This window comes from Pan paniscus, chromosome 9 (genome assembly GCF_029289425.2).
Source record: "Pan paniscus chromosome 9, NHGRI_mPanPan1-v2.0_pri, whole genome shotgun sequence".
Taxonomy (NCBI): domain Eukaryota; kingdom Metazoa; phylum Chordata; class Mammalia; order Primates; family Hominidae; genus Pan; species Pan paniscus.
The window spans coordinates 106,588,520-106,610,221 of record NC_073258.2 but is presented as its reverse complement, the minus strand read 5'-3'; the positions used below and the strand labels follow the sequence as shown (position 1 = coordinate 106,610,221).

At 36.8% G+C, this 21,702-nt stretch overlaps 1 protein-coding gene across 11 annotated transcripts in view; it reads right to left on the bottom strand.

The window, feature by feature from the left end:
• The window catches only part of GRIA4 (glutamate ionotropic receptor AMPA type subunit 4), a 375,233-nt gene that overhangs the window by 120,166 nt on the left and 233,365 nt on the right, over positions 1-21,702 (bottom strand). For all 11 annotated transcript variants that reach the window (XR_004665232.3, XM_063608252.1, XM_034933614.3 and 8 more), the window contains exon 5: positions 59-243. Coding sequence is in view for 10 of the 11 variants with exons in the window: in XM_063608252.1 (XP_063464322.1) it covers positions 59-243 (185 nt within the window). In the remaining variant the exon portion in view is untranslated. The remainder of the gene's footprint in view (positions 1-58; positions 244-21,702) is intronic.

Genomic DNA, 21,702 nt, shown 5'->3' with positions numbered 1-21,702 from the left:
CAAAGGTTAAATTTTTCTGTATAGGGTCTAGGTTAAAAATATAAAATCTAGGACTTACCTGTTCTAATATGTTTTGAAGTCTCTCTATCTCACAGTCTATTACAAACTTCTTCTCTTGTCTTCTATCAAGTTCTTCTAGAAGTTGCCTATAGCTGACATCATTAAAATTTTCCACACATATAGCGCTGACATGCCAACCATTTTGTCCTGCTTTTTCCATAATAGCTTGGAGTATCGAGTATCCTATTGAGGAAAAAGAAAGTTACTAAAAACATGCTTTTACTCCCCTTTAATGATGTATGCAGGCACTGAGCCTATATCAACACTGTTATGTTCCAAAATATACTGAATGCTTAGAAACTTAAAGTCTGTGTGGTTATTTCTGAATAATTTATTCTTACTTTCTTTAGTCATGGCAACAAAATCTCTTAAAATGTTGATTGAATGAAGTAGCAACACCATACCTTGTGCTCTCAAAATCTCTTTACTGGAGAACATTGCATTGCTGTAGACATTTTTTTGATGAGACAAACCCCAAACCAAATCCACCACCATCTGTAGTCAATAGCAATTTCATAAACCCTTTTTGTTATTTTACTCACTAGATGGAACTCATTTTGAACAACTGTTTGACTTTCCCCTTGAACAAGGTAGTACAACATTTTTGGTTCAACTATGGAAGAGAAGATGTAAAAGAAACAGTACAACAGTATTTATTGAGGACTCATTATTCTCGGTGCTTTATTTGTTGATGAGGACAGGTGCATATTAGAGAGGCATTATTTAACTCTTCCTCTCTCAGCAGGTGAATGATATAGACTGGGGATGAGTTGAATAACCACTAGGTGAGGCACTGGTACTCCTAATCAGTAAGAGACTGATGACCAAATAAACAACAGAAACTTAGTTTTAAAAAATGTGTAGCTGGACTCAAGGTAAAGGCTTGGCCCAAGGGAAAGCTTGGTTAGAGCTGTCTGGATGGAACAAGGAAAAATACCACAGAGAAGAAAAACTTGAATTGGGTCTTGAAGGTTGAGAAGGAGCGTGCAAGACTGCTGCAGGTGGGGGTGTTTATTATGTGAAGACAGCCTTCCATGAGAGAATAAAATGAATGGTCTTCACCCTGTTCTTGATCTAGTTCTCTCTGCATGTGGAAGGGAAGGCATCTGGTCCAAGCACCTGGGTTAAGGCAGAAGCTGTGAACTCATAATTCCTGCATTTCTTCAGGAAATGCAGTATATCTTCAGGCCAATATTGTCTTGATTGTCCTGCCTTTTTTCCATCTCTTTTTTTTTTTTTTTCAGACAGTCTTGCTCTGTTGCCCAGGCTGGAGTGCAGTGGCACAATCTTGGCTCACTGTAACCTCCACCTCCTGGGTTCAAGCAATTCTTCTGCCTCAGTCTCCCAAGTAGCTGGGACTACAGGCGCATGCCACCATACCTGGCTGATTTTTGTATTTTTAGTAGAGACAGGGTTTTACCATATTGGCCAGGCTGCTCTCGAACTCCTGACCTTGTGATCCACCTGCCTCAGCCTCCCAAAGTGCTGGGATTATAGGCGTGAGACACAGCACCCAGCCCCATCTCTCATTTTTGAATTGTAATGTGAGAGAAGAATAAAAAAAAGATTCTTTGAATTTATAAATATCCCATACACTAAGATTGGTTAGGATCAGAGCCTGTTAGTCAGTTATATTTTCACTTTATGGTTTAGCATAAACAGAATATTCTAGTCCTCTTTAACAAAGTCTAACACTTATTTGAGCTCATTCTATAGCAACTGTCTGTAGTTTCTTCTTCCTGTGATACTGGAATTGGGTAGAGAGCTGGGTGGATTAAAAGTGAAGATTTAAAACGAATATACCACACTTGCAAGATTAGGGCATATTTGTTGAGTTTTCTAATTGGTATGTGAGTCTCATAGATTCAGAGATTTTGAATTTTTTCAGGTATGTTTTCTACATATCAGAGTTCCAAACATTACTGATGCTCAGTTAAGATCAACAGATGGAACTGATGATGAGATCATATTTGAAATATAAATTACCTGATATCCTGCCAAATGAAATACTGTGGCAGTCAGGATTCATTTTTATCTAAATGAAAAAAAATCCCCGAAGAGGAAGAAAGAGGGCATGTTAATTACTATATAATTATTCTGGTATATCTATTGCTCCATTTAGTCTTTCCTTTTGTAATGCGTGCCAGTAATTATCTTTTCAAATCTTACCTAGATCCTCCGCCCCAAAACCCCAGCATTCTTTCTCTTGTTTCCCATTCGACGCATATGTAACGTGATGACACGAAACCTTCCTTAATATATACGTTCATGCCTCATTTATTCTGTTGCAGGGGCTTATGCTCTGATGGTAACTGAGGCAATGTTCTTTTAAATCTTTTTTTGACACCTATGAACATGTTCTTCGACTTAAAATGAATGCTTTTAAAAATACCAATTGACGTATTACTTTTCTTTTTTCTCCTTTTATTTATCATCATACCAGAATAATGCTAAGATTTTTTTTGTTTGCTTGAGTGTTGTAAAAATAATAAAAATGGCCCCCACACATAGCAATAGTCTTCTCCCTGGGCTCAATTCACAGCTTGGCACGATACTCTAAATATTGCTGCATTTCTGGCTGTCAGGCTTCATGTCAGGACTAAGCATCCATGTTGTTATTCTCCTGCTGACATGACTTTTACAGAATGTGGAGCCACACACCTTCTGATGAAATTTATAGATATGCCCACTTACCTTACAAATTGAAGGACTAACTCTAAAAACAAAATTATAATTCAAATCCAGCCTTCCATTATCTGATTTTTTAGATTTACAAATGACACTAGAATTGGAATCAGACAGAACCCTAGGACACAATCTTTGTTGAATGGCAAAGAAAGCTGGTTACTTAAAAAGCCCCATTAATCATAGTCAGAAATAAATGGCATCCTTTCATTGCAGTGCAAAGGATATGCAGTAATAGTTTCAGAGCTTGGCTAAAATCATATTCTTTTATAAGCTACGTTTGATTCTAATATGCTCTCTTATTATTCATTGATATTCAGATGTGAGTGTCTTATTTATTTGCTAACATAGCTGGAAATATATTGTAACTAGGATAAAATACTGCTGTTGAATCTATGATTATGTAACTTAGTTGTTATATAAACTAGATAATCATAAGTCAAGTCATACTATTTCCACATCTGGCTATGATTTGCATCTCCTAGGTATTAGAAAATTTGTAGTATAATATTGTTGGCCAAAGAATGAATACTGCAGTTTTAGATGAATATCATGTAGTTAACAGGAAATTCACTACTGTAAAGGATATTTTAAATCTTGCTTCTACTCTAAAAAGCTGTCTAACATTTTAATTCTATATAATTTACTGAAAACCTACTACATACAGAATTCTATAAAGTATATCAAGATAAAGATATGGGAACTGGATGACATTTTGTTAACTGAAATAAGCCAGGCACAGAAAGACAAGTTTCCCATGTTCTCACTCATTTATAGGAGCTAAAAGTTAAAACAACTGAACTTATTGGAGATAGTAGAATGATGGTTACCAGAGGCTGGGAAGGATAGTGAGGGAGGAGGGAAATGGGGATGGTTAATAGGTACAAAAATATAGTTAGATAAGATAAATAAGATATAGTCTTTGATAGCACAACAGGGTGACTAAAGTCAACAATAATTTATTGTACATTTTAAAATAACTGTAAGAGTATAACTAGAATGTTTATAACATAAAGAAAGAATAAATGCTTGAGGAGATGGATACTAAGTTACTCTGATGTGATCATTATGCACTGTATGCCTGTATCAAAATATTTCATGCACCCCATAAATATACACAGCTACTATATACCTATAAGAACATTTTTAAAAAGATAGGTAATGTGAAATACAAAGGTGAAACAAAAGATAAAGATGTGATTCTTGTCTTTACAAAGAATTTACTATCTAGGAAAACCGATAGGTAAACTATCCATTATGCAAAATACACAGCATTATATAAATAAATTCAAAGTAATGAAAATAATTTTTTAGAATAGCGGAGCATATCATCGACATAATCACTTTATTAGATTATAATAGTAATTAAGGGCTTTTTCATAGTTACTAAAGAACACTGTCAATTACATATAAAATATTTTTAAGTGTTATGATATCACATAAAGATTTTATCAATTATGTTAAATAGAATCAAAATGAGGTAAGCAGTCCTGAGCTACTGCACCCTTACATGTCAACACTTATTATATCATCCATGGATAATGACCTATTTTGCATGAGTACCAATTCAGAGATGTTGCTACTCACAACAATAGCTGGGCTTATTTATTTGATGTTTTTGTTTGCAAGAGTTATTTAACTGTCAGCACACAGAGCAGCAGAAAGAGAAGCAGAATACATTTGTGCCAGGGAAGAAAGTATTTAGAAAAGAAAGAGTTATCCATATGCCCTGAAAAAGCTTTACTTGGATGAGAACTAGAAAGTGTCCGTTGTGCTTTTCAATGAGAAGGTCATTGGTGCACTTAGCATGAGCAGGGTTAATGGAATGCTGGATATAGAAGACGTTTTTCAGATTGAGAAATTGAGGAGAAAATGGGAAGAGGTGAGAATGTGGAAATAATCAGGGAATATCATCAGAATAATGAAGTAATAAGATGAAGGGTATGCCAGTTTGATGAATATGGGATAGAGAAACATCTAGATTATGGGAACTGGTTTGGGAAGGAGAAGACTAGGTCTGTCCCATGGGGGGTTGCTGAGCCTGAAAAGGGAACATGGCAAGGGGCATAGCAGCAGCTTGTAGTTAGTTAAATTAAAGCCTCCCTCATAAATCTTGTAAATTGCTATGGAGGTTCTTGCTGCTACATCATCAATATCTCTGGTCTGGCACAATTTGTCAGTATCCAAAACTAGTGGATTCAAGGAGAAAGGTGTGTGTGTCTGTGTGTGTCTAATGCCACTTATTGATTTGAGTCAAGAAAGGAATAAGATTCTGTAATCCTCACTGCATTTAATGCCACCATGCTGGAACTGTAGAGTAGATTTAATAACCATTTAGGTTGGACTCTTTCCAAAGCAGCTTAGTACTGAAATAGCATGTTCAAAGGCCACAGTCTGGACTCCCAGGTTTCAGTACATGGAGGAGTAACCAACATTGTAGCTTGGGTAAAATTACCTGCAGCTGTAACTATAGTATTTATTTATGCCGTAGTTCAAAAAGGGCATACTAAAAATAAGCAAAGATTTTCCTACTTTTACAGCCTGAAGCTATTCACGTAAACCCAAGATAAGATGGAATGTCTTGAGTTTTCCCTTTTCTACAAACACTCAAGAGTAAAAGTAGAGAATTCATCTTCAAAGATGGATTGATAATAATCATTGTTAAAGGTGGTTATTCTGGGTCCTAGATTTTTCCTAAGGCATTTTCTGACACTAACATTTACTGTCTTCTGATTCCCTAGTATTCATATTTAGTTCAGATGACATCTTATAAGAAAATTTGATACTTTAAATCTGTAAAGTTAAAGCACTGTCGTAGAGTCTGTAAGTTGGTGGTTCTCTACTACTACTTCACCCCTTCATCCAAAGCAGTGGGATTTTAACTTGGACCTATGGACAGTCAGAATAAATATATTTCCTTGCTTCTCTTTCAGCTAGATATATGGCTCTGTGACTAAGTTGTGGGCAATGGGTTATAAGTGGAAAGGTTGTGTGGAGGCTTCAGGAAACTCTCCTTAAAAGACTGTATGAATATACTTTTTATCTTGCATAGCAGGTCACATTCAGAAGCTTCAAAAACTTCAGTTTATTTTGTATGTTTGGAAGGACAAGAAGGGATATGTGGAGAATTGGCATGGGCTGTGGAAAGAGCTTCTAAGACTGGAGAGATGAACAGGCAAGGGATATATTACAAGAGCTTTCTCTATCATTTAAAGAAATTTAGGTTTTACTTCATAGACTCTCAGAAAAGAGTGACAAAACAATGTGTCTTAGAGGGATGATTACAGCTGAAGTGTGGAAAATACAATGGATGTGGGAAACACAGAAACGGGAAAATCACTTAGGAACCCACATGATAGTAATCCAGGTGAGAAGTAATGGGGGCCAGGTTTAGGACCATGCAGAGGAAGGAGAATAGTTTCTAGATTAAGGATACAGAATAAATCAGCTTGGTGATTAATGACACATAAATCATAGAGAGATGATTTGAGTCAGACTACTATCTATTCTACTGGTGGTCATTCTACTTCTATTTTCAGATTGAACTCTTAGGGTTTTTTTTTGACCTTCAGAAGCACATATTTTTCCATTTGGATTTCAGGTGTCAGTTGACTTCTGATGAAAACTATCCTTGCAGCCACCTCCTTCATCACCCAAAGTAGTATAATAAATTATGACAGAGGTCTGAGAAACCCATTTTTCTCTCTGGTTATAAACATCAATGATTCTAGAAACAATCTGTAGATTTTGAATATTCCCTATGAATACACTGATCTCTTTTCAAGTTTGCCTCCATCATTTTTTATCTTCTTAGCACTGTGGGCCTCCACAAACATCTTTTTACAAAAAAGGCAATGTGTTTCTATTTTAAGTAAAGCATTTTTGAAAAATTTGAATAATTTTAAACTCAAATAGCAAAAGACTAATTTCCAATCAGAATAAATATCTAGCATAATTACTATATAGCTATTATTTTGCTCATAAAGTACAACTTTTTCTTTTATCTGTTTTACTATATATTTTATATATCACACTATATAAAATTTACAATTCTGATTTGATACTTTTTTATATCACGTTATATAAAGTTCACAGTTCCAATGTGCGTAAAAACAACCATTGTATTTTTATAAGGGAATTAAAATATATGTTTGTGAGTTAACAGGCACTCAAACAAGGTCTTTGTCTAATATTAAGCATGTAAGGTATGTAAGACATAATTTTGAGTGTCAAACCTATTCAATATTGCGATACCTTGGGAAAGCAGTGTTAAGCAAAAGAATAGATCCTTTCAAAGGGGGTTTCACCATGGAGAGAATGACTTGGACTGTAGTATGGTCCCTAAAGGATGGAAAGGGTTGATGAATAAAGATGGTGAGGAGGAAGGAGCTGCTGCATCACAAAGCAAAGGCACAGAGGCAGGAGCTTGGAGAATGCTTAATAAATTATTAATCATTGATAGTTAATAGAGCAGGCTGCTGGAGTAATGTATTCATAAACTACATTATGCTTTATTAGTATTTCACAATACAGTTGAACCTCATAACAGCCCTGTGAAGTAGATATTATCCCCACCATAAAGGTGAAGAAATAAAAACAATTTATGTGACTTATATCAAAGCATAACCCCACTAAGTGGCAGAACTGTGAATGAACTCAAGTCTTCCATTCTCCAGCTTAGGGACTTTTCACCACACTTCAGCATGCGGAGAGAGCGATGAAATTAGCAAGGAAGGATGAGGCTGTGATGTGAAGGCCTTTCAATCACAGTCACCATTAATTCCATTCTTTCTCTCACAATCACATCTCATATTTTAGCATATTCTGTCAAGGCTACCTTCAAAATATATCAAAAACCTGGCCATTTCTTCCTACCGACACTGCCTCCACCCAGGCCCAAGCCTCTTGTTTGCAAGTGCCTCTTTACATGTTTTTTCTTTCCTCCACCTTTGCCCCCTTTGCACTACTCATAGCATAGCTTCAGGAATGGAACTTTTCAGGCAAGTCAGATCATACCACTTACAGGTCCAAACTCTCCAATTGCTCCTTTATACTGACGTCATCCACTGCTCTCTTGTTCTCAAACATCACCAGACATCTGGCTGCTTTGCCAGGGGTGCTCTGGCTCAGGCTTCACCCTGCTGTGCTTTCCCCAAGATGGGTCTTCAGGGTTTTGCCTTTATGTTCTTAGGTTTCTACCCAAATGCCCTCTCTTCAGTGAGGCCATTCTGGGTTACTTTATCTAAAATTTCAGCTCCTTCATCCTGTGCTTTTCTATTCCTCTTCTCTGCTTTACTTTCTCCCCAACACTTCACCACCACCTAATATACTCTAGATTTTACTCACTCACCTTGTTTATTGTCTCTTTCCCATACTAAAAGCTAAGCTCATGAAGTCAGGAGGCTTGTTTTGTTCACTGTGCCTAGAAGAAGACTTGGCATCTAAAAGGGACTCGATAAATAGTTTTGGATAATTAAATACTGAAAGTTTAGAAATTACTCCACTGATCATCATGAAACAATACTGAAACACTAGAAACCTTCGAAGCTTTGGAGCAGAGAAGAGACAGATTTATAAAACTGCTTTTATAATGCTAGCTTGATATAGTGGAAATGATGCATCCGAAGAGTGGAAAGAGAAGGAGGACAGGGAATACAAATTGGAGACTACTGAAATTAATACAGGCATAATGCCAAATCTCCTCTCACTTAGACCAACTCCAGAAAAAGTGGAAAGAAAGGAGAGTGTTGGTTGTTTGCTTTTGTCTAAATTCTACACTCCCCCCCTCCCCCACCAATCCTGTACTTATCTGTATAAGAGCCAGGAGATATTTCATTGTATCAGGTGGAGCCATATGACATTTTCATTTCTGCTGATCAAAAATAGTCAAATATCAGCAATGTCTTATTGTTCATCCCAGAGATAGCTTCTGAATGAATAATAAGTAATATTACTGACATCGGAATGACCTGAAAACTACTTAATTTATACTTTGTACATTTAGGTCCTGAAAGAATGTGGCAAGTAAATGCAAAAACTCTACAACTCTACAAATGGCAGAGAGAGGTCATGAGTTGTAGAAGCCCAGAGTCCCACATATCTCAGCAGGAATACCTTTAGAGATATCCTAAGGTAGCCTTTAATAGTAATCTCCAATTTTCATAATCTTTATTTATAGCAACCATCCTGAGTCATTAATAAGAGCTAAAATAAGCTTCAGAAAACTCAGAATTGAAGTAAGTGTGAAATTCATTTCAGAAAGGACTCCATTCTAAATGATAAAAACAAATATTTTTGGTTCATAAAAACAAATCCTGAGCTAACCTGCAAAACTGACTCATTAATTGAGGGTGCAAGATAGCCAATGCTGTCCAAAGAATTCTGGTTCTTAAAAGAGCAATTAATTTATTCTACCCTATGTTGAAGTTTGAGTCCAACAGATCTCATTAATTAATCATAAAAGCAATCACTAGCAATGAAACTCAAAGAAGTGTTACACAACATATTAAGTATCAGCTTGTTATATTCACATGCCAAGCTGTATGCTGTAAATAATATTAATTTAGATCTGGCTTTTATACACAAAGCCAAAACCATTCATTTTGGTTGATTTGAAAGTGATATTTTAAACTGTTACTTCCGTCTTTTCTTTAGAGCAGGAGTAGCAGTACATAATTTTCTTGTGATGATTCTGGTGAAAGGATTTGCATACAATTATGGAGACAATTTCTGTTCCTAGCAGGAAAAAACACAGGATGAAGTAAGTATTCACCATATGATTAGCCTAATTTTTATATCCTACTGAGACTAGCTCAGTTCTAGGAAGTAATTGTAAACTCATGTCAGGGACTGAGAGTGAATACATTTGATTGCTCACTATTAAATTTCTTTAGTGGAGAAATGACACTGAGGTGATTATCTAAATACAGAGTGATTTATTGAACAGCATGCTAGGTGACAAATGATGGGGTCAGTGGTAGCCTCTGTTACTTTTAGCGGCAAACGTTCTGTTTCTCATTTCAACTCTGTGGTTCTGAGGCAGGTTATTTAAATTTCTTAATCTTCCACCTTTGACTTTCTATGTAATGAAGAAGATTAATGTAGGATTTTATTAGTCATGATAATCTTTTCTATAGCTGTAAATAAAAATCAGCTTCATTCCACACTGTGGAGTAACTTATAAGGCTGCTGTTCATTTGAGGGAAGTAGATTGCGGATTCTTCATAGGTAAAGAAATTCATCCCTACAACTCTGGGAGAGTCATAATGTATAACTCAACATCCCACACTCCCTCCAAACGAAAAACAAAAACCTAGCTCTTTTTCTTGAATTCCGTATTTGGTCATTAGGCATTTACTTATCACTTTAGTCAGAAACCTAAGAGATTCTCTCAGACTCATTACTCAGCTTCACCCTCATCCCACACCAATCCTGACATTTCTTCCTAAATATTACATTTAAGACATTTCATGAGCAGTTCTCCATTTATTTCTTCTTTCGCTTTTCACTCAATGAATATTTGTTGAGCATTTCCTACATTTCAGGCCACTGATCCAGAGGCTGCCGATATAGAAATGGAACAGTAGGATGTGCCTTTCTTCATGAAACTTATATTCCAGTGGCTGAGGCAGACAAGAAGTAATACACAAATACATTTATAATAGAAGGACAAGAGGTAGTAAGTACTATGAAGGAAAATAAGGGAAAGGAGGAATAGAAATGACCAGGAGTGGTGACAGGAGGAATGGATGTTTATCTTCCCAAACCAATCTTTCACTGTGTCTTTTAGGTATACGCCACTCAACTCATACTGAAGATTGGTGGTTCTCTGAATAAACCAGATTCTCTCTTGCCTTTAACGGAATGCAATGGCTATTCCCTGCGCTAAGAGAGTCTGTATGCCCTACACTCACTGGCAACTTCTAATCTTTCTTTAAGTCTCAGCTTCAGCTTCAGACCATTTCAGAAGCCTTCTCTGGCCTCATCCATGTGGGGTTGTTGTCTTTTTTCTTTACATTTCCCTAGCTGTTTGTACAGTAATTACAGCTCATGCTACTCTGAATTAATTAAATCATTTATTAAATAAGTCCTATGTGCTACTTTGGAAAGTACTAAGTATACAGCGTGCCTGTCACTAACCTCAGGGATGTGAAATTATAACTGTAATTGCTAGTTTACCTGTCTAGTTCCCTTTAAGTATGAGACTAGTTTTTATTCATTTTGATTTCCCTATTTTTTTCACACAAAGGGAAGAATAAGCTCAACAAGAGGGAATTAGGTTGAATTAAATGACAAGGGTAAAAATTCTGCCCTTTTTCTATATCCCTTCCCATTTGATCAAGCCTAATAATAATAAAGGTAATAGTAATAACAATTATTGAAGGCCTGACAAATCCATGACCTTTAATATTGTATTAAGTGCTTTATTGGCATGGTGTTAGTTTTATTATCTTCATTTTATATAAAGGAAACTGATGATACAGAAGTTAAGTTCTTGGCCAAGAGCATGTAGCTATTAATTGGTAAAGCCTCATTCTGTCTGATATTACAGTCTGCTTTTTATTCTCCTCATGATATGGTCTATAATACAATGAAAACTTAATTCCATTCAGTTTGTGTTAATTTTATTCCCCTATTAAGGATTCATTTTTGACCCAAACATATCCCTGACCACGAAGCACTGCTGGATACAATGATATTTCCAAGAAGTGTGGTGGCTTCTGCTCTTTACATTGAGCATATGCTTGCTGCTGCTAAGTTCACAGGGATGTAAAGCCCCCTTCTCCAAATTCTCCCCTCCCCAAATGTCTCTGGTAGCTCTAGCCCAAACATTAGAACCATTGCAAAGATTACAATAATGAACACAGTTTCTTTCTTCAGAATACCCTGTGAGTGCTGCCCTGTGGTCCAGTTTGGTTAATGATGTTGTCCCGGCACTGCTCAGGACACACTATCAACTGCCTTCTCTCTGTAAGGACATCAAACATTAAACCGTAGAATTAGGTTGACTTTAGTCAAAAAGCTTTTGAGTTACTACTTAGATCTATCTATATGCTTGCCCAAGTTCTTCCCTTCTAGAAACAGTCACAAAACCCCATAGGACTATTTCACAAATTAAGTTTGAATTATGGTATAGAATAACTTTTACTGATGCTGGGATAAATGTAGGCAAGTTTTCTGAATAGGTATTAAGATGGTAAAGCCAAAAAGTACTTATATTTTAATTAGAATAAATTTGCCTGAGAATTATAATGAATGCAAAAAAAGTCTACAATAACTTATATAACTGTAACAAATTGGAACCAAGTTTGTATTATCAAGAGGAGAAGTCAGATCAAGTTATTTATTTTTCATCAAATATTTACAATGTGGCAATTAGTCAGTTTTGCTTTGCTTTTTTTTTCACAATGGTACCATGTGCCACCGAAATTTTGGTAGAAACTCAGTAAGGTTTTCAAAGTTTACTTTCATGAAACTGATAGGCACAATCAAATGAATTGTGCTGGTGAATTAAATTGTTATACATATTTGGGCAAACACTGGTATCATACCTCTAAAACTGGCAAGTTTAGTTGCAGTGTGACAGAACGCAGAAAATACATTAAGTAATTTGTTAGTTCAAATCCTTTTAATAAATTTGGCTTAAAAAACCCGAGAACAACAAATTCCAGTAAAGAATCCTAGGGTTGTTTTTTAGAGCTAATTATGACTGTAAAGTTTGAGATATTAATGCCTATGTTATATGTTTGGTAGTTAAGGTTGCAGAAAGAAAAGGATAACCACTGTTGTATGAAATTCTATTTATACTGGCTTAATAGTCCTGGGAGAGCTGCTTCCAAGCTTATAGAGCTTAGCACTCTCCTTATCTGAGGCTTCTGCACTGGTCCTGCCTCATTTGATCCATCACCTGACAGTGAAAACTACTTTGGCTGTGCTGCTGCTGCTAATCTGTTTAAATAGGTAGTTCAGCATCATTGCCAAATTGACCACTCCAATGGATGCCTCAATTAGCTATTCATTTTACAAAAGGCAAACTTGTATATATTCCAGATCTGTAGATTTATTATTATGCTGGTCATTGCCACTCAGAGGTTACACTAGGTGTCTCCTTCAGCACTGAGCTGGATACTGTCCATCCAGATCCACATCCACTTTTTATTTTGCCTGACCTTGCTCTGTATTGGTGTTAGAAGAGGCTGACCAGTATGGTCTGCAGCTGTGTGCTTTGGCTTCTAGTTGAGTTGATTAAAAGGAATCACGTGCAACATATCAAAGGGAGAAGAGGGAATTCAGGTATTCTTTTGTTTTTTCTTTTTTTTTTGAGATGGAGTCTAGCACTCTGTCTCCTAGGCTGGAATGCAGTGGCACAATCTGGGCTCACTGCAACCTCTGACTCCCAGGTTCAAGTGATTTTCCTATCTCAGCCTTCTGAGTTGCTGAGATTACAGGCACCTGCCACAATGCCCAGCTAATATTTCTGGATTTTTAGTAGAGACGGGTTGTCGCCATGTTGGCCAGGGTGGTCTCGAACTCCTGACCTCAGGTGATCCACCTGCCTTGGCCTCCCAAGGAAGTCAGGTATTCTTTACATGATTCCTTTCCTGCCAGGTCGACGTGGGGGTGACTGAATCCCTAAATAAAGGCCCTAGTCTCTGCCATTCAGCATTCTCCATACAGCTGCACTCTCCACACAACCACATCTTCACCTTCCTTGCCTATTCAGACTTATGGTAAAGACTCCCTGCTCTTGCTACCTCTGAGATGGGGCACCATCTTTTTTCTTGTTGGTGTCCCTAAAGCTTACCCACACCTTTTTAAAAGCAGTTGCATTATTAAGCACTTTTTGATGACCCAGTTAGAGTGCACCATTAGTTTCCCACCAGGATAGCAACTAACTGACGTAGCTTTGAGCTCAAAGCAGTATATGTTTGGTAGAAGAAATGCATAGGTATTAATTTTCTACCCATCCTGTTATTTTCCCACTTTAATGTAAATTCCAGTAATTGCACGAGACAGTTTGTAACTTTCACTATGCTTTCATTACATTCTGGGGACAGAAAAAGTGTAGGTTCTAAGCTTACATCTTCTAAAATGACCACTTTAAAATAAACTATATTTTAATGTTGTGCCAAAAATTAGGAAGGTACATTTATTCTAAATCATCACGTTGTACATGTTGAATATTTACAATCTTTTTCAATTAATTTTTTTAATATTAAGAAAGCTCTAACACAAGAGTTTACAATTTCAAAGAGTACAAAAAAGTGCTGCCTGCTGTCCCTTCTCATATTTTAGTTGTACCCTAGTGATCTTGACTTCTTTTACATTTAGACAAAGGCTATTTTTTTAACAAGTAATAAGCAAATGTTCTCCATTATGCTAATGAAACCATTTTAATCAACTAGACGTGGCCTGAAAAGCAAAGGCTTTTGCCATCCAATTGCTGCCACAAATAATGGCTTACTTGACATGAAAGATGTCAAAATTATCATTTTTGGAAGACATTATCCAAAATTAAATTGGTTAATTCCACAAAATTCTGCTCAGCAAGTCTACTAATTAAATTTCATGAAGTATATTTTCCAGCCACCTATTCTGGCAGGCTCACCAGATAGTTACAAAGTCCAGAACCAAATATTCTATAGGACCATCTACAGGGATTTTCAGTGGTTTGAATGGGTCAATTTCAACACCAGTAATTAAAGTTTTCCAAATCTAATATTTCTCCATTATGGTTTGGAATTTTAAGGTCACAATCAAGCAATTATATAAATGTTCTACTTGACAGATCCAAAGTTGCTTTTTGGGGAAATTCTAGCTTTGTCTAAAAATAACTTTCCATAGGGAGGTGGGATTACCTTTTCTGTAAATTTTTCAGCATTCAAAATAAAATGTCTTATCCTGCCACTTCACCATCTGGCTCTTAAAACATATGGATGTTGATTCAGTGAGTAACAAAAAAAATGCAGTATTTTAGATTCTCATTAAATGTATTCTTGAATTACCTGCTATCTTTGTATCAAATGCTAGAGATAAAGAGGTTTTTTATGGAATATGTTTCCCCTTAAGTTGCTGATATATTTTACACTATAGCTTGTGCCCTAATGCAGAGGTCCCCAACCCGTGATCTGCAGACCCCTACCAGTCCCTGGCCTGTTAGCAACTTGGCTACACAGCAAGATGTGAGCAGTGGGCAAGGGAGCATTACTGCCTGAGCTCCACCTCCTGTCAGGACAGCAGTGGCATTAGATGCTCATAGGAGCATGAACCCTATTGTGAACTGCACATACAAGGGATCTAGGTTGTGTGCTCTTCATGAGAATCTAAGATCCTGATGATCTGAGGTGGAACAGTTTCATCCCCCCCGCATCCCCGTGGAAAAATTGTCTTCCAGGAAACCGGTCCCTGGTGCCAAAAAGATTGGGGACCATTGCCCTAATGGGTTATTGGATGGCACCAGCTCATCCTCACCTGCAGAATTGGGTTACAAGGTATACTGTAATGTTACTCTTTCAACTTTTATTGAGGCTCTTTGCAATAAGATACAGTATTTAGACAGTCTCTGTGTTGGTTGTAAAGCTCTTTAAAGAAAATATTTTTTACCAATGTTCTCCAAAAAAGGTCTCACATTTAACTTTTCTTTATGATTTCATCATTAGGATGATCCTTCTTGGAGAGTTGGTATACTAAATATTTTTTGTGGTAATAGGAATTACACATCAATAATTTTGTTTTCCTCACTGATTACCAAGAAGTTCAGAGCAAATATTATATTCAGTTATCATTGTTGTATTAGCCCTTGTTTTTGCAAGTTGTTTTTTCCTTGTTTTTCATGGCTTTGGCTTCTATTTCTTTTAAAATAATTTGTACATATTTATGTGTGTAATAGTCATATGTGTGTGAATTACATATATGTAATTACATATATGTTCATTACAAAATATATTATGTATACATGCATTCATTGTATATTAAGCCGTCTCAGATCCATTTTGCAAGGAGTTAAGAAATGAATATGTATGTACATATTTTCTGAAGTCATTTCAATCAATACCTCTTCCTCCTCACTTCTTCCAAATTAACTACAGGGATTGTCAAAACAATTTATATGCAATAAAATTTTAAATAATCAGCAATTCGAAAATGAATTTGCTTTCCAAATTCCAAATACTAGTTTTCTAATTTTTAGAATTATTGACACAGAAATACTATATATACCACAAGAAATGGTATATGCAGATTTCCAAAATACTTAAATATTGTTAGGTCAGGAAATTTTTCTTATTATTAATTGTATAGATAAACACACCATAAATATTTATTGATCAGTTATTTTTCTTCTTTGCTTTGACAAATAAAAACACTTTGTTTCTCTAAGAAGGAACTACATGAACCATAGTAAACATTTACCGAGTGTTTACTCTGTACTCTGTTAAGGGCTTCACACTTCTTATTTCCTCAAAACAACTCTATGGGATAGTTTTGTTTGTTTTTGTTTGTTTGTTTGTTTGTTTTGAGATGGAGTCTCTCTCTGTCGCCCAGGCTGGAGTGCAGTGGCGTGATCTAGGCTCACTGCAAGCTCCGACTCCCGGGTTCACGTCATTCTCCTGCCTCAGCCTCCCAACTAGCTGGGACTACAGGCACCCACCACCACGCCTGTCTAATTTTTTGTATTTTTAGTAGAGACAGCATTTCACCGTATTAGCCAGGATGGTCTCGATCTCCTGACCTCGTGATCTGCCCGCCTCGGTCTCCCAAAGTGCTGGGACTTACAGGCGTGAGCCACCGTGCCCGGCCTGGGATAGGTATTTTTATCCATACTTTTTTCAGATGAAGAAACAGGATTAGCAAATCTAGGGGCAGATTGTGTTTTCCAAGATGGTTACAACAAAATCTATCTTCCTACATGCTCTTCTTACCATGTAACATTGATCCTCCTCCCACTGAACTGCAGGGGTCAAGGTTCCCTCTCCTTGTCTCCAGGCAGGCTAGTGACTGCTAAGGAAGTGATGCTATGTGACTTCCAAGGCTAGATCATAACGGCCAATAGATTCTTCCTGGTCCCCTAGGGGTGGTTGCTTTTGGAACCAAATACCATGATGTAAGGAAGCCCAAGCAGCCACAGCAAAGAATACATGTAAGTGTTAACAACTGATAACCCCAGATGAAGTTCCAGCTGACAGCCATGACCAACCACCAGACACATGAATGAGAGAGTCTTTGACATCTGTCAACCCCAGTGACCATCTGGCTGAAATTTCATGAGACACACCTGAGTGAGAATCAAGTAGCTAAGCCCACTCACCTGCAAAACCATGTGAGGTAATAATAAAATGATGGTCGTTGTTTAAAGTCACTAAATGTGGAAGTAAATTGTTATACAGCAATAGATTACCAGAACATTGACCAAGGTCACACAACTACTAAGCAGAGCCTGAACACATGCCTAGGCAGTCTTACTTAATCACCTACATTCCCGCTGTGCCATACTGCTCCTGTTTACTGTCTTCTATAAACTGCAGAAGCCTGCATAGAGAAACACAGGTTTCTATGTATAGATGCACAGAATAATAAGTGTGTTTGTGTGTGTGCAATAGTAGTAGCAGTAGTGGTAGTAGTACTAATAGTAATAGTAGCAGTAATGGTAGCAGCAGCAGCAGTAATAAAGTCTGGATAGCACTAATGATGGTAATAAAAAATTCTAGATAAAGGAACCATTACCTGAAACTTTTAGGATCTTCGGAGAAATAATTCTTAACATTTTCCCAGTGACATAAGTCCTAAAAATGTACAAAGACTAAATTATGCTGTGGATGGATATTTACCTTATTAAAAGCTGTTACTGAATAGTTTGTTCTTAATGCAAAGGTCCTGTTTTACAATTGCTCTTCAGTTCATTAATTTTCATTTTATTCCCTGCAAGGGCATTTAGGGTCTGGAATATACAGCTGTAAAATATAGCTCTCACTAGAATTCATAATTTACTATGTCTCAATATTCCATTTGAAGAGGTTCTTGAAACATGATGAGGTCCGAGTGGAGTAGAAAAGAAAACCATTTGGCATATTTAATAATGGACTATTTGTCCACAGAATAATCTGAAATCTTTTCAAGTATGTCTGAAGGTGACTTGTATCACAAACTCACTCATATTGGGTTGGTTACTTTATAGAAATTGGAAGGGGAGGTTATATCCATTTCATTAAATTTTTAGCTCAACAATGTTTAACTTTGATTGCTTATTATAAGTAGGGTGACTGTACAATTTATCATAGCTACCAAGACAATTTCAAGAGTGAAACGGGGCATTGGGCACTGTTAAGATTACACTAGGATATCAGGTACAAACCAGGACTATGTAGGTAACCCAAGATGCAGGAGCCAGTTACCAGGCTATGTCTTAGAAAACAGAGATAAATAAGACACTGCCATCAAGCAGTTCATAATCTTCAAATTCCTCTTCTTTTTGTAACTGAGAGCTGGCAAAAAGCATTGACAGAAAAAAAGCGACCAATGGAGGAGGTCACATAAAGTCCAGAGATGTTATCCATCAAGAGGTCTTCAGTATCCAGGCAGTTCTTGAATCTCTTGTATCATTTTTCTCATCCTTATCTGGCCAAAGGTCAATATCTATGCTTCTGAGGAGTCACATACGATCGTCCCAGCACTTCCATTTTATTTCAGAAACCTATGAAACTACTAGAAATTCTCTGAGGTAGCTAGAACTGAGGGCCAGGAACTGGAATCAAGTGTTTGAGAGCAAAGGATTCTAGATCTCCAGTGTTTGTGAGATGTTGAATCCAAGATTATTGGAATTGCACTGATTCCCGTGGAGAGCAATCAAGGCTTTCCTGGTTTTGGAAGACTGAAACAGGTGATACAGTTGGTTTGACAGAATGTATCAATTGGATTTTATTCCTGAAGAGCCAAATTAATTTTTAGGTATATAAGAGTATTCAAAGATAGGCTCTAATAAGTTATATATTGAATGTTATTATTTATTGCATATTATATGTTTCAAACCAATTTAAAACTGTTAAATAAACCCAGTAGTATCCTTTATAAAACAACATAAAGTGTAGATTTGAAGATCAAGTGACCCTATTAGGCAAGCAAATTCCACTGTCAATTCTAATCCATGTTGAATCAAAGCATTTTTCAGCTGGGAGGAATCATAGTGACAATTTAATCAAACTCCTGATGTGAACACAAAGGATGAGCCAGAGTGGTTTGCCCAAGGCAGAGCGCTTGGAAGAGTGAGGATCTTAAAAACAAACAAATGAAAAAACCCCAAAACAAAACTGCTTTCATGGCTCTGAGGACATTGTCCTTGTCCTTGGGGAATTCTGGACAGAGAAAAGTTAGAGGAAGTCAACAGTCTTCAAGAGGATTTGAGCCATTTGCAGAATAGAGAAAAGGAAAAAAAGAGCAAAATAAGTTTCTGAGTTTCTATTAAAATGAATCCTTTAACAGGGCACTTACAGGTCATTCAAAATTGTGGTTCTTTTTCTCTTAGCATCATATTCTTCCAGGAACAGATATGCAGTAAGAATTCTTGAGTCCTTCACCAATTGGTTGATCTCAGCCTCAGCAGACCTGAAACTCCACTTTCCTGTGTGTTTCAGGGAAAGAGATGTCTTTATTGTATCGTATTGCTTTCACTCTTTCATTTCTCCTTTAAAATCAGTGGCGGCCACACCTTTTAAAAAGATTAAGAGTGTGTGGGCTGAGACTTATGATATGATTATTTCGTGATCTACTTAAACAAATTGACAGTCAAAGTATTAGGTGGTTGAGCAATGTGAAAAGTGGTTCAGTATCAACGTGTGCCAGGAAAGTACCATTTAATCTTGTCAGTAAACCCCTTTGGTTCTACCTTCAACATATACATGGAAACTTCTCAATAGCTTCGCTGCTGTTGTCCTAGTACAAGTCCCATCATCTCTTACCTCAGTTACTGCAGTAGTTTCTTAAGGTCTCTTCTTGTTTTGGCCCGAGATCCCTCTCAGCCTGTCCTTATCATAGCAGTCACACTAATCGTGTTTAATTTAAAGTCATATCCTGGTACACCTCTACTCAAAATCCTCCAATAGCTTTCCATGTCCCTCAGGGCAAAGGAAAGAGTCCTTACAATGTCATTCTTTCTCTACTTCTTGGACACCCTTCGCCTGTCCTTGGCCCCTTGCTCACTCTATTCTGGTCAAACTGGTTTCATTGCCATTCATCAGTCAGAGAAGGTATATTCTCTCCTTAGGGCATTGCACATGCTCTTTCCTCTATCGTGAATGCTTTTCCCCAGAAAACCAGGTGTTCCCCTCACCCCTTTCATGTTGCACTCAAATGGTAACTTCTCAATGAGCTCTTCCCTGGGACTTGATGTGAAAAAGTAAATTTAAAAAATTAAAAAACACCCCACTTATACCCCCCAATGCTTAGTACATAGTAGGTACTCAGTAAATATTAATTCAATGAGAGAAAGACAGTTGTTTGTGTTCCTATTAGCTGTGACATTCACAGCACAGAAGTAAGAATCTCTCTTATGATATCTCTAGCTTCTTATGGGGAGAATAAGACAACCTGTTTAAATCGGAAGACTGCATATCCGAACTGGAGTGAGATCTCAGTGTGACTTTGGACTCAAGTGCTCCACGGTCTTTGGATCAACAGCAACAACGAAAATGGAGGCACCCATTTGGACTTGCCAAGTCTTTATTTTAACAAGTCAGGATGACAAGAAAATGTACAAAACCTATAACCACCATCTAAATCTGCATAATTTATGAAGGAAACACTTGAATTCTAGAAAAGTAGGAAAGACATAATTTTAGAATAAAAAACTCTTTTTCAAATGAAAAAAACCAGCTTCCCAGAAAACGCTCCACACTATCCTGATTTTCTCCCCTGCCAATTCTGGGAGGTGGATCAGTAAGAAAGCTGGGCATTGGACTCCAGGCCCACAGTCCTGCTGTGAAGGAGTGCCAATCATCCACAGGCTGAACTGGCCCCTTCTGCCCACAAGGTGACACAAAGAACAGCGCTTGTGTCTTAATTTTGTCATCAAATATCAAAACTAAACATTTAAGAAAAAGCGTTGAGGATATTAGATGTAGAAACAAAAGTGAAAATAATTTTTTAAAGATTTAAGAATTTTTTTTTTTTGAAGAACCCACTCTGTACGTTATCTTCGGTTCAGGTGTTTGAATGTTGACTTATGTGACTTTTTCAGTGATGAAACATATCAGAGAGAAACAAGGGTGAAAGAGAAGCCATTAAGATATATAGAGGAGTGCTAATAATCTGAATTTTGCCATGGAGCAAACCAAATGCTTAAAGAAGACTGAAAGAAAATTCAAATTTGTAGGGCTTTTAAATAAATAAGGAGCCATTTCTATACAGGCTAATATGTTTGTTTGTTGTTAGAGCTTTCCCTAAGTCATGGAAGGTAAGAGCAAAGTTCTTGAGGATTTAGGGCAGTTGATTATGAAAAAGTTACAAAAGTAAAGAAAGGTCAAAACCTTTTGGTTAATAATAGGTGAAAAGAGACAATTTCTGAAACCATATAAACACTAAAATGGAGAAGCAGTTCAGATTCTACTTTTTTAGGAGACTGTAGCTTTCTAAGAAATGCACAATTTTTCACCATATTTTGAGTCAGTGAGATGTTTGTACTATTTTAAGTTTAATAAAAGTTAAAGAGGGAATTCTGAAATTGTTTGAGAGCCTCTGAAGCAATTTTGGAGAGTCTTATAATGTGGTATAGAAACCGCATTGCTCAAGCCTTTTAAGTCTATGACAGCATGGCACTGTGCCACCAATATTATACAGCACAACAGGGTGCCTTCTAAAATGCCTCACACACATACTGCAGATATATTTGGACATTTCTGTTAAAATAAGTCAGTTCGTGTTCCCCTGCCGTATTATAAAGTTCCCATGAGTTATGCTGTCAAATTTGAG